Source organism: Erpetoichthys calabaricus, chromosome 5 (assembly GCF_900747795.2).
Source record: "Erpetoichthys calabaricus chromosome 5, fErpCal1.3, whole genome shotgun sequence".
NCBI classification, from domain to species: Eukaryota; Metazoa; Chordata; class Cladistia; order Polypteriformes; family Polypteridae; genus Erpetoichthys; species Erpetoichthys calabaricus.
Window position 1 is genome coordinate 133,744,170 of NC_041398.2, and position 14,899 is coordinate 133,759,068.

The 14,899-nt window shown below is 37.4% G+C and overlaps 1 protein-coding gene across 7 annotated transcripts in view; it reads left to right on the forward strand.

Moving 5' to 3' along the window:
* The window catches only part of LOC114651939 (calcium uptake protein 3, mitochondrial-like), a 174,207-nt gene that overhangs the window by 79,238 nt on the left and 80,070 nt on the right, over nt 1–14,899 (forward strand). For all 7 annotated transcript variants that reach the window (XM_051928644.1, XM_051928647.1, XM_051928645.1 and 4 more), the window contains exon 3: nt 12,174–12,205. In XM_051928644.1, the coding sequence (XP_051784604.1) occupies nt 12,174–12,205 (32 nt within the window). The remainder of the gene's footprint in view (nt 1–12,173; nt 12,206–14,899) is intronic.

Genomic DNA, 14,899 nt, shown 5'->3' on the forward strand with positions numbered 1-14,899 from the left:
CAGAATCTGTATTTAAATACCCAATACCCTTTTTCCTTTACAATATCCTTCCTCTTGACATATCTTTTTTTTCCCCATAGGGAGCTTTCTCAAGGATTTCCTCAGCTGTGCTAAACTCCCTAAGTTTTTGGTAGTCTTACTGGGGCTTGTCTCTGATTTTACTTTAATTATTTTAAATCTGGACAGTCTTTCTCATTTTTAGTTATGGTATTTTCATTATTTGAAAACTTTTCTTAACTCTTTGTGCACTTCAGATTTGTTAATCTCTGTGCACATACAGACAAGAGCATAAACAACACTTTTCGTCCCAAATCCAAGCGTGTTGATTAACAACCATAAAGTGTTTTGTGGAATAATGTGGTATCCAGTAAGTGTGATTTTTTTTTTTCTGCTTTACAACTTATGTAGTACATGTATGTATTTGTTATAACTGTATTTTATTTGTAAAGGGGTATGGTGCTCTGACCCTTCCAGTGGGAAATGCACAACTTGAGACAATTTAGTCATGAAGCATGTCAGTCTTTATTTTTTTCCTTTTATGTAAAGTGTTTGCTTCCTAAATCCTCCAAAACCTGTTGTTCTTCATTTTTGTAAACAGAAGCTATTTGAATGTTTCTTGTTTGTTCTGAGAGTATGGCCAGTGATTGAGAGTATGACAATAATCATATTTGTATATTTTTTATAGAGAAAAAAGTATACTTTCAATATCTGTCTAATTGCTGTATAATGTAAACTTAAAAAGAATACTCTATAATAAAGCATACATCACAATCTTAGTATTATAAAATATGATACATCATGAATTTTTGTTGTTTCTTTGTATTGCCAAACACTTCAGAATATTGCAGTACGTCCCTAAATGTCTTAAGGTGAAAATGCATTCTTTCATTGTTAACCCTGAAGCAATATGTGTATGTTCTTCAGTTCTGTTTAGGTCTTATTGAATATGTCCCAACACTTTAAAAATGTATCTATTGCTATAATATTTTTTCCATTAATTAATGGGATGTACAGTATATATTTGTAAAATGTAGCTATGTTTTCTTTGTTCAGAGTACTTGAATTGTTTTTGGTATTGTAGTCTCAGGCAATAGACCATGAATATGGAAGTTTGTATAGTAAATTAATATTCTGTAATTTTCTGTTGAATTACTTAAATGAAGAGGTTAGTTTGTATTTTGATTTATTTCTCTTAATTTTAAAGATTGTGCTAAAAAAACAATAATTTCAAAATTTATATCACAAAAATAAATGCATAGTGCTCATGAAGGGTTCCATCAAACAAAAAAAATATTTATTTTTATCTGATTTATAAATATATCTAATGTACTTTTTCTTTTATCCGACTTTATTAAGGGTTTCCTCATATTGAATTATATTTCAGTAGGCACATTCATGAAAATGAGGACTAAGCATTTTCAGCACAAAAGCGTATTTAATTGACTTTTATAAGTAACTTAAGATTTTTGACTTTTTTTCTAATGTTTAAAGTGGCTGCAGTGTCAACAACATCCACTTTTTCTGCATATTCCTCAGTTAGTTAAATGCTCTTAGGTAAAGTCTATGGTGAAACATCTTAGTAAAATTTATGGTTTTATAACATGACCATAAGCTGCTTAGAAATGTGTACACATGGTGATACTCTTTGTGAGAAGTAAGTTGATAGGCAATTGTTGTTTAAGAGCATATTGTTTTGTTTTATGATCCAAAAAAGATAATAAATAATGATTTGGTTAAAGTATTAACATAAAGTCTTTTGCAAACTAATGGATTTCAAAGTAAATATATAAAAGATATTCACTACAGACATATTTATAATTTTAATGTGTAATGTGTGTAAACTCATATTTCCCATTTTAACTCCAGATTTTAAAAGGACATTTAAATACTGCCTTTGGTTACTTTGGTTACTTGGGGAAATAAAACCTTTCAATGTGTTGCATGATGCAAATAGCCCAATACATTAAGTATCGATTTTATTTTTAAAAGCTTTACAAAATTTGCATGTGAGAGCGGCTTTTTATAATGCAATGGATAAACTGGTAAATGTGATCAGTGCAAGAAAACTCTTTATTTTGAATAGTAATTACTCAATAATCCTTTAAATCATCTGCAAATAGAAGATATGGGTTTTTTTGTTTGGTCAGTAAACAATACCACAGGGAAGTTCTGCGAACACCAGTTGTTCAGAAGCTGTTTGAATGTCAAAAAGAAATTCACTGGTTTTCAGAATGAAATGTAGTAACCAGAAAATGTATCTTTTGGGCTAACAAAATTGTATGTGATTTTATTTTTTGTATATGTTATTTCAAAATTAAAAGATATCACTTATGCAGTTATTAATGTGCATAGTAATTAGATAAAGTCTGTAAAAGTTGGGGAGATTATTATTATTATTGGTTTGTATGTATGGATAGATTATAAATTAAGTATTTGAACACATATAATAAGGTTGATTTCTCATTTTCATTCATCTATCCCACCATTTTCTTAATCCATTTAATTCACTTTTACGGCAATGGATAATCTCTGAACCCAGTGCTAATTTATCGCAAATGGCAGCCATATGCATTGTGAGATTTGCCCGGACACCACCAGTTGAAAACCACATCTTTATAAAAATCACATGTTTATTTAATCACAAATAAATCCAGTTCACAGTCCCAGAACACCACACAATGCACAGAAGCAATAATTACCCCAATAAATCTCTTTCTCAGTCCTTGGCCGCCTCTGTTCTCCTCCTGGGAGCTTCGTCCTGCTCCCACTCCCGACTCTGGCTCCCAGACTATAGGAAGGCGGCACCTTTTATCCCTGCCCGGATCTGCTCCAGGTGTCTAATGATGTCCTTCCAGCAGCACTTCCTGGTGTGGCGGAAGTGCTGCCCTTTGCCCCGGAAGCACTCCGGGTGTCCCTGGCAGGTTCCTCCGCCATCTTGCCGAGTGTGGCGGAAGTAACTATTTCCGAGTCCTACGAGGCTTGAGGCGCCCCCTGGCGGTGGCCACAGGTCCCAACAGGCCAGAAGCTCTTTGTTCTTCTCCCGTGGTCCTCTCCTGCTCCAGGGTGGTTGCCCCCTCGTGGCCCGGAAGCTATTCCTGCCACCTTCCGGTCCTTTTAGGCATCCTGGCCAGAAAATGACCCCAGCAATCTGCCACAGCATACACCTGCACTTACTCTTCCTGATCCAATTTGGAGCTGGCTATTAATCTAATCTACATGTCTTTCATATGTAACAGAAAATCAGGAACTCCTGGTTTAAAAAAAAAAATAAAAATTTTGCCCTTGGAGGCCCAACTAGTTATAGCTCTGAGATTTTGAACCATAGCCCTTGGTGATGTGATACAGTAGTGTCAACACTACCATGCTTCCCAGTCATTTTCAATTAGGAAATTTTGATTTTGTTACAGCAGGTGAATGTATAAGGTTGTTTAGGTGTCTATGTTCAGTAACATTCCAAGTGCTCTTAATTGATTGCCACTCTTATTATGTGTGTTACCTATCTGGGAAAGCTTCTTTCTAGATCCTCTTTTATAGAAGGCTTCACTTGTCCAAGGCTTTTTTCCCATTTATTACTTGTTATTCAGGTGAAAGGAGTGATTGTGACGTTTGGCTCCATACATTTTAGGTAAAAGCTAAAGTAGGGAAAATTAAAAACGGGTAAGGAGAAAACTATAGCCTTACATACCTTACGTTCACAATGAGAGAGTCGGGTAATTCCTTCTTACCCCCGTTTCATTACTGTAGATGCATTTTGTTTAATTACAGTCAAGTCATTTCTAAATGGTTAACAGTAGATGCACTCATGTCTTTGAAGCTAAATAAATAGTAGTTAAAAAAGAAAAAGTACTGTTTACCAAATCATTTTGGGAAGAAAATAACGTTAAACACTTCAGAAAATTAACAGTAATGATCATCCCGCCTTAAAAAATATTTATAGAATAAGCAACAAAGCAGCTGAATGTTTTTCACAAGTTCTGCAGTTGCTTCTTACCCATTTTTTTTTACTAAACTTCTCATTTAGTGAGATGGTCTCATAAATTATGATTTGCGTGTGTTTTGCCATTCTTTGAAAGATTCAGAAAGAAAAGGCAGCCAGCAGTCAACATTTTCATCATGAAAACATTGTTTTCAAAGAAGTGAGAAAAACCACTTTGAGAGGTCTAATTTCATTTTAGATCTCAGATCATTTTGTGATCTTTCTATGGAATGTAAAAGACATTGTTTTTGATTTATGGATCTAACACAATGAAGGCAAAACCTAGCTAATTAAAAACATTCTCCAACCACTGGAAAAATTAGTTGAATTACTCACTTGTACTTATTAATATTATAGTTTTTTCCGTGCTTGATTGGCTGTAATCAAGATACAGGTTCATATGAAGTATCATAAAAAGTGAATTTATTTTGCAGCACTAAAATTACTAGTCTGATTTATTTTCTGATTAAATGTGATCTTTACTCTTACTATTCATGCTTATACAATGATCAGCCAAACATTATAACCACTGACAGGTGAAATAAATAACATTGATGATTATTACATTCCAGTGGTGTCTTTCTAGGTTTGGGATATATTAAGCAGCAAATGAACTGTCAACTCTTGAAGGTGATGTGTTGGAAGCAGTAAAAAATGGCAAGAGCAAGGATCTGAGCAATTTTGGCAAGGGGCAAATTGTGATGGCTAATAGGCTTGGTCAGAGCATCTGTGAAACAACAGGTCTTGTGGGGTGTTCCCAGTATGTAGTGGTTAGTACCCACCAAAAGTGGTCCAAAGAAAGACCGCTGGTGAACTGGAGGACAGGGTCATGGGAACCCAAGGCTCATTGATGTGTACGGGGAATGAATGCTAGCCCGTCTAGTCTGATCCCTTAGAAAAACTACTGTAGCACAAATGACTTAAAAACCTAATGCTGGCCATGAGAGAAAGGTGTCAGTGTCAGAAAACACAGCGCATCATAGCTTGTTGTGTAGCTGCAGACTGGTCAGAGTGCCTGTGCTGACCCCTGTCTACCACTTAAAGTGACTACAAATGGGCATGTGAGCATCAGACCTGTACCATGGAGCAGTGGAATATTGCTTCGTCTGATGAATCAGGTTTTATTTTGGATCATGTTAGATGGTCTGAAGCATGTATGTCATTTACCTGGGGAAGAAATGGCTGTAGGATGCACTATTGGAAGAAGGCGATCTGGCAGAAATGTCCCGGCATTCATGTGAATCTTATTTTGACTCATAACACTGACCTAAAGATTGTTGCAGACTATTGAAACCACTTCATGGCAACAGTATTCCCTATTGGCAGTGGCATCTTTCAGCCAGATAATGTGCCCTGCTACATGCACAGATTGTTCAGGAATGGTTTGAGGAACATGACAAAGAGTTTGAGATGTTGACCTGGGGACTCGTGTATAAACGGTGCATACGCACCAAAAATGTTGCGTACGAGCGTTTCCATGTTCAAATCGCGATGTACAGTTAGGTCCATAAATATTTGGACAGAGACAACTTTTTTCTAATTTTGGTTCTGTACATTACCACAATGAATTTTAAATGAAACAACTCAGATGCAGTTGAAGTGCAGACTTTCAGCTTTAATTCAGTGGGATGAACAAAATGATTGCATAAAAATGTGAGGCAACTAAAGCATTTTTTAACACAATCCCTTCATTTCAGGGGCTCAGATGTAATTGGACAATTGACTCAAAGGCTATTGCATGGGCAGGTGTGGGCACGTCCGTCATTATATCATTATTAATTAAGCAGATAAAAGGCCTGGAGTTGATTTGAGGTGTGGTGCTTGCATGTGGAAGATTTTGCTGTGAACAGACAACATGTGGGCAAAGGAGCTCTCCATGCAGGTGAAAGAAGCCATCTTTAAGCTGCGAAAACAGAAAAATCCCATCCAAGAAATCGCTACAATATTACGAGTGGCAAAATCTACAGTTTGGTACATCCTGAGAAAGAAAGCAAGCACTGGTGATCTCAGCAACGCAAAAAGACCTGGACGTCCATGGAAGACAACAGTGTGGATGATCGCACAATCATTTCTATGGTGAAGAGAAACCCCTTCACAACAGTTGTTCTGTGGCTGTGTCGTTAGGTAGAAGTCGTTTACTGTTAGGAAGCATAATCCAACTTACCTTTAATACTGAATTACTGTTATGTGATTCAAATATGCCACACCGACTGCTGGCACAGAGGATTAGAGCAAGTATAGTTTACAGGTTGTGGTGCTTGGGCGCCACGTACTGACTCTGGGAAGTAGGGGCTCGGTTTTGTATTACAAATCATTGAGCTCTTTCCATTTGGAGCTGTGACTCCTTTGCCTCTGCTGACACCGACTGCTGGGACAGTGGATTAGAGCAACTTCCGCTGGGTTTGACTCTCGGGCGCTGCGGCGAAGTGTGCATGCACCTCGGTGTGTCCGCCATCCGTGTTTCGTTTTGGAGCCGTGACTTCTTTGCTTCTGGTGTTTGTGAAGCGCGTTGTAGGAGCCTCCGTTTATTGTTTTTATCCATGCGGTCTCGTTTTTGTTTCTCTGTTACTGAGTTACCGTTATGTGATTCAAACATGCCACACAGACTGCTGGCACAGTGGATTAGAGCAAGTTTAGTTTACAGGTTGTGTTGTTTGGGCGCCACCTACTGACTCTGGGAAGCCGCTGCGTTTGACTCTAGGGTGCCACGGCGCAGTGCGCATGCGCTTTGGTGCGTCCGCCGTGCACAAATTAAACTGTGGTTTAGTAATATAGATATACTAGCAAAATACCCGCGCTTCGCAGCGGAGAAGTAGTGTGTTTAAAGAGGCTATGTAAACATATATATACATATACATAAACACATCTATATACATATCTATATACACATATCAACATATACATATACACACATACATGCACACACATATACACATACATACACACACACATATACATATATACATATACACATACATACATACACATACATACATACATATATATACACACATACATACATACATACATACATACACACACACATATATATATACATACATACACACACACACACATATATATATATATATATATATATATATATATATATACACATACACACATACAGACACATATATATATATATATATATATATATATATATATATATATATATATATATATATATATATACATATATTTACATATCTAGATATATTTATACATATGTACATATATATACACATATAAATATACATATCTACATATATATATATATATATATATATATATATGGAAGAGAAGGTCTGTGATACGGTTTGCATATTTGCAGTTGGAGATCCACAAAGGGAGAAAAAACGAATCACGTATCATAAAATAGTTTTATTCCTGAGCTTTCAACCCCTATCAGGGGTCTTCATCAGAGGATAATGCTTAGACTTACAAGAATCAAAGGCAATATATAGCAACACATTCAGTAGTATATGGTGGTGACTAAGTCCGTATGATCAAGGGGTGGGGGGAGTGTATCGTTTAATTAATGTGCATATGTCCTTCTTAAGTTGGCATATGCTGGGTTTATGTCCAAGTGTCTGTTGATGGCGTTTTCATCTGATAGCCAAGACTCGGCCAACTCTCTGGCGCTTTTTGTACTGGCCTTAAATTTTACTTTTACGTTGTCCCAGTTGAATGTGTGTCCTGTCGATTTAGTATGTACATATATCAAAGATAGTGCGTCCTTTCTTCTGACGGCGTTGCGATGTTCCTGTACACGTGTTGAGATTTTTTTTGACGTTTGTCCTATGTATACAGCTGAGCAAGAATTGCATGGAATACTATAAACTGCGTTTCGTGTTTCGGCTGTCGATTTCTTGTTTTTAGCATTAAACAGGACCATGCGCAGATTGTTGGTGGGTTTATGTGCTATTTTGATGCCCCACTTGGTCAGGGTGCGTGCCGTGCCTTCTGACACATTATGGTGACACGGGAGTGAATGCCAGGTGGGGTGGGGGTTCTGATTTACGTCGATTGTATGCTGATTCCTTTGGCGTCTGCTGTAAAATCATTCATTAATCGGAGTCTACACAGCAGACGCCAAAGGAATGGGAGAACTTGCACAATTGGTGGCTGACTAAATACTTTTTTGCCCCACTGTATGTGTATATATATATATATACGTGTGTGTGTATATGTGTATACGTACGTGTGTACATATGTGTACACACGCTAAGGAGAAGCGGTCGGATCATCTGCTGGCTTGCTGCTGCTGCTGGCGAGCTACGTGTTCTGCTTGTCGCTTGTCGTTGTTTTAAGAACTGGGAGCACATGAAGTGTGTCTGCCAAAAGCATTCCAACAACTGCCAGGTTAGATGTACGTGAACTTGTTTTAAATGTTGTCTCACTGCCTTCTCTCGCGTGATGTTAAATTGTCTCTCACGGGATGTCAAATTGTCTTCCAAGAAGATTGGATGTGGATGTATGTTAAGGCCTACCATCAAACTTGTTGCCTATATCAACATTACCAGAAAGGCTACTCAGCAAGGAAGAAGCCAATGCTCCAAAGCCACCATAAAAGGGCCAAATTGCAGTTTGGAATGCAACATTGGTATAAAGATCTTACCTTCTGGAGAAATGCCCTCTGGTCTGTTGAATCCAAGATCAAACTGTTTGGCCATCATGAGCATTGTTACATTTGGAGGAAAAATGGTGAGGCTTACAAGCCAAAGAACACCATCCCATCAAGCATGGGAGTGAGAACATCATGTTGTGGAGGTGCTTTGTTTAAGGAGGGACTGGTGCACTTCACAAAATAAATGGCATCATGAGGAAGGAAAGTTATGTAAATAAACTACAGTAACATCTCAAGAGCACAGCAAGGAAGTTCAAGCAAATCGGTCTTCCAAATGCACAGTGACCCCAAGCATACCTCCAGGGTTGTGGAAAAATGGCTTAAGTACACCAAGGTCAAGGTATTGGAGTGGTCATCACAAAGTCCTGATCTAAATCTGATTGAAAGGTTGTTGGCAGAACTGAAAAAACACACATATAAGTAAGGAGCCCAACGAACCTGTTCCAGTTATGATTGGAGGAATGGGCTAAAATTCCAGCAACTTATTGTAAGAAGTTTGTGGAAGGCTACCCGAAATGTTTAGCTCAATTTAAACAATTTAACAATTTAAAGGAAATGGTACCATACGTCCTATGTATGACATTAAACTGTATGTAGTCCTCCAACTTGCTGGGAAATCATGGGGTTGGTGGTATGGATTGGCTCTCCAACCTTTGTTAAAAAAAAAAAAAAAAAAGCAAGCTTCACTCTGAGATGACAGAAAGGGCTCCATGGGAGTAGCTCTGCTGCAGCTGCCCATAGGAAGGCTGCTCACATTGTGAAGGGGATGGGGGAAAGCCCTCAGGAGCCCCATCTCCGGAAGAGTCAAAATCGTCGGAGAGACAATGGGGTCAGGCGTGTTGGGAATCAGAACTGGTGTGGTGCTGAAGCATCGTCTGCTGCATGACAGCTCGTCGTGTGGTGGGAGCGGCAATACGCTGTACCATTCCATGCTCCCCAACCTGACCTGACCTACCAAATATTAACAAAGTGCATGTAAACTTGTGACCCACTGGAATTTTGATATACTCAAGAAAAAGTGAAGTACCGTATATACTCACGTATAAGTTGGGTGTTGAAACCCGAAAAATCTATCATAAAATCAGACCCAGACTTGTATGCCCGTTCAAAAATGCGACACTTACATTTTTTTTTCTTTCATCTTTTTGCCTCCTTGAGTCTCGCATCAGATTCTCGGACACATCGAATTTTGTTGCAGCAGCGCAGTTAAGCTTCAGCGACATTTAATTTAAAACCAGCTTCATATTTTCTTCTGATCGAACACTCCATTATAGATAAGGGATGCTTTTACGATAAAGGTGTATAAAGGTATGAGATACACAAATCAGTGCAAACGTTACCTCGGAATAGTTTGGGTATTACCGTGTTGTCATGTAGGCACAATACATAGAAAAATAAAGGCAGTGTGCTCCGTGGTTACTCTCTCAGTTGGGCGTTAGCATATCATAATCTCTTGGACCAATAGTGCAAGTTTTCCAGATTCGACTTATATGACCGACATTATAAAATACCAGAAATTATATGGTAAAATCAAGTCCCAACCTATCCACAGGAGAACTTATCCATGTGTATATACAATACTCTGAACATTGTTGAGAAAAACTTATTTTGCCCTGCACAAAATAGATGTCTTAAATGATATGCCAAATTTATAGTTTGTTAGTATAAAGTCTGTGTAGGGGTTATAAAGTGAGTTCTGAAGAATTCACTCTAAGTGTAAGTAAACTTTTGATTTCAACTGTAAAACTACAATATATACACATTTTGCTGGCAATTTAAAATGATAAAAGCTTGAAAAATTGTGAGTTAAAAGTGTCTATTACTACCTAGGTTTTGAAAGATTTTTCAGGCAAGACTATTTGTTTTATGGGGTACTATTTTGAAAATTTCCCTAGTGTGACTTTAGGCCATTTTTATCTATAGTAAAAGATGTCTGGGAAAATAGCAGCCCTAACTAAATAAATGATTTGTTTTGTTTCTTTAAATGTGATCCTCTTGTCCTATTAAAGAAATAACCATAAAGCTACTTTACTACTATACACATTCCCTTAACAGTAGACTGCATCAATATGAAAAATATTTATTGCTAAAGTATAATGGAAATAAATTGATTTAATTTGAGTGGAATTGTACACTAACACAAATCTACATAACTAACACTCGAGGAAGGTTGGATCCAAAGCAATATTTTAACTTCCTCAATTTCATTGGCATATACTACAGGATCTTACAGTATGCAATCTGTGATACTTTTCCAATCCCTATGTGTTCCACTGTTTGTGTTACTTTTCCAAATGCAACTTTACCATACTGATTTTATACTAACAGGAGTGGAGCTTAGTTAGTTCATCAGCAGCCACACACTATCCATGGTAATACAGGACAAAGTATACATTTTGATTTGGCTCCTCTAGTATCCCTTTTGTGGATGGCGGAATGCATCCCGTTTGTACTGCACATGAGCTATGTCAGCTCCTTTTGTCTATAGTTTGATTTTCACTACAACACAATGATTAGCTTGGTTTTTTGTGGCATTAATATGCGTGAATGTTCAAGGAGGTCAACTGTTCTGATATATGAATGCAAGAATTAAGTGCTACTTGTAGTATCATGCCACATTCAATGTCACTTAAGTCTTTTTTGTCCATTTCCACTTAAAAATGCACAAATGTGCACTCTGTCTCAGCCAGTCTGTTTGATTTAGATAGAATAATCTGAACATATGATAATCAAACTATTTCAGCAGTAAGTTATTTGGGAGGCTTAAGTGGACCTAATGAATTGGTCTAAAATATATACAGTTTTTTTCAGAACTGCCAAATAACTTACATTGCTGAGATATAACCATACCCATATGCTCCAAGCAAATAGAAAATAGTAATTGTTTATTTCAAAGTAAAAATACTGCACCAATGTTTTCATCTTAAGAGCTGATATCTTTGTCTTATGTATGTCCTCTTTAATCATTACATACTGCTATGTTACATTACTTCTACTAACTGGGCTTATGTACTTTGAGCTTTTTTTTTTTTTTTTTTGCTTAATTCATTTCCCTGTCCTTATTTATGGTGCAGAACAAAAAGTTACTTTCTGGCACGTAAGTAAATACAATTGAAATACTTAGTGTAGCAACAACATAAATCTTTTATGACACTTTTAATGTGTCAAGTGAAGAGTAATTTTCACTAGTATTTTCAAACAGTGCTGAGAGATTTCAGATTTCAATTAACCAACAAGCAGTTCAATCATTGTTTTATGATTCTCGTATATTTGTTCATGTAAGGTAAGGCTTTTATTGAGTAATGGAATGCTCATTGTGGAGATAAGACATGCTCTGAAAAAATCAAAGCTCCCAAAAACTACTTTAAATATTGATGAGTGTATGTTATATATTGTCCAATAGTTTTTTTTTAGTTGTCTTTAATAACCATCTTTATTTGAAAGGAAATAACAGCCTCTTAATTGTTGAAGAAAGATATCATGTACTGTATATACTGTAAGTAGCAGGAGTATATGCAAATACTGTTAAAATGATGTTTTACTAACTGATTTTGGATTTATTTTTAGGCAGAAGGCATTGGAGGTCTCTCTCAAAACAGGTAAATACTAGCAAAGACAAAAAAGCTTTACTTCCCATAAGCATTTACAGATTTCTGTAGATACCTTTTTAATGTTTTTTGCACCAGTTTCAAAACTGCTTAACTTAATTCAAGGTAATAGTTCGAATACCTAATTGTGCATGCCACCTAGTGAAAACATACTGAAGTTACATACCACATAGCTGTCCACTAAAAGACTAGCGACAGGAATTGACGCCAACAGCTGGTGTCAATTATAAAAAAAGTGAAAAATGTCAGCACCTGTCACTCAAACACTCTGCAAAACGGCATTGTGGCGATGTCAAGAAAATAACACAAATAAATAATTACCAAAATAACAACAGTTAAAAAATTTGGGTTTGAACACAGTAAATTTAAGTTCTCATCAAGCTTTTGGGGCTTTATATTCTCTCATAGGGTGAGGAGCTCTACAGTCTAAAAGAACATGGGGCCACATCCCCACCAGATTAGGAAGACCCCATAAAAAATACTGAACCCATTTTTTTTCTGTTTACTTACCCAGTAGACTTGGGTAAAAATATTGAATTTCTGATTGTTATTTTATGTTTAAGTGATTAGATATTGAGATATCGAACTTGTGACTCTATCCTGCTTAATTACAATATGTTGATTTTTGCTTATCTTTGTTTTTGGCATCTAATCCAGTAGATGGCGCTAATGCGCCTGTTAAGGCTTTCTACAGAAAAGAACTTTACTACTTTGCATTTTTTTGTTATAGCACTTAATTTAAAAATGTTGTGATGTGTGAGTCGATGTCTTGCACCCCAAAGACAAAGTCTCAGTACTTTAACAAAACCAGATTTATTCAACTTGAAACAGGACCAGCAAGGTTATTTATTGTAGCATGTCGTCCCATTGGGGAGGGACTCAAAAGAGGCAGTCACGCTTGTGTGTGTGACCCCATTGGAGAGTGGTAAGAACTTCTCCCAGTTCCTGCCTTGACTGAGTATCTGGGAGTGAGCTACCCAGAATTGTAAGGGGAAATAATTTGATGTGTGTTCTTTGTCTACAACAATCTATGTAAATACATTGTTAAAACAGAAACGTTCTGTCATGTTTTAGTAATAAATGACAAAATGTAGGCATGAACTGTATATAATGTGTGAAGGCTGATGGCCAAATATCAAATAAACACTTTCACAAAAGGTACATGGACAATATGACAGCTTCCATGGTGCAGCGGTTAGAACTGCCGACTTATAATCCAGAGGTCGCGAGTTCGAAACCAGCTCCCTGGCAAATTTACCGTTCTGAGTAGTGAGCTACTCTTATTGTTAATATTATACAGTAAAAACATACATTTGATTTGTGTCTGTAAACGCCAGTGTAAATTTATAGTACTTGTAAAAGTTAGCTTTTTTTTTTTCACTTTTATTCTCTCAGTCACGATCACGATACAACACTCACCCCCGCCCCAGATCTGACGCGGTTACTTTTTATCTGAAACTGGGAATAACTGTAGATGTGAGTGGTGTTTTGAGACAATGCAACTGGACATTCTCTGATCTGGAGGGATAAAAGCTGACACACAAGCACTGGTGAATCTACCTTTTTCGTATCTCACCATCACTTGAATTTTTTTTTATTCAGTTTTATTGAGTGTTCCTGCTCACGCTGAATTAGTATGCACCTTATGGTCCATGATGTCAAAGCCGCACTGACAAAAAAAACAGAGACATACAGTAGGTACTGTATATATATTTGGAATAACTCATTTTATGACCTGTATAGTACATGTCAGAAAACATTGGTGCAACATTATTTATATTATTCATATTCATTCGCATGCCTTCTTGCGCTTGTAATCAGTGACTGCATTTTTTTTTTTCCGATCTTGCCCATGCAGCCTCTACATTTTGGGGCATGGTGCTGTTTCTTTTGTACTCCAGGACATGCAGAAGAGAGAATAGTGCAGGGAGGTCAGTTTTGCGCTCTATGCAATCATCAGATTCAAATGTTAACAGTTCACAAACACACATCAAATTATGTCCTCTTACAATTCTGGGTAGCTCACTCCCAGATAATCGATCAAGGCAGAAACTGGGAGAACTTCTTGCCCGTTCTGAGGCGGTGGGGGGATGGTAAAGCCAGATCGATTGCTGCTTATCCACACATTTAGAAGACAAAAGAGGCTGACGGAGAGGTGCAAAGGGATTTAAGGTGGGCCGGATTTATGAGGTTTTTCATTGGCTCTGGTAATTCTAGTGTTAATGTCCTCTTCGGCACAGCCATCAGCAGTATGTCTGTCTGTGGAGAGAGTGTCGACCTTGTTGAGAGGTTTACTTATCTCAGCAGTGACATCCATGTCTCTGTTGACTCTTTCTATGAAATCAGTAGACGGATTGGGAGAGCATGGGGGGGGTGGTCATAAGGTCGCTGGAAAGGGGTGTGTTGCGCCACCAGTACCAATGCAAAAGTATGAAGGTCCAGGAGCCTCATGTATAACACCGTGCATAGAACTCACACTATAACATGGCGTAAGCACAAAAGTGGGAATGTGCGTACGCACAGAAAAATCCACATGCAGGAATCTGTGCGCATGCAAACTTTCACGTTCTTCCACTACATAAATCCCGATCAGCGTGTAAAGTAACGCACGTGCACGCGCCTTCTGTCCTGCCCCAACTCCAACCAGAATTATGCCTCTTTGAATATGCAAATCGATATAAATAG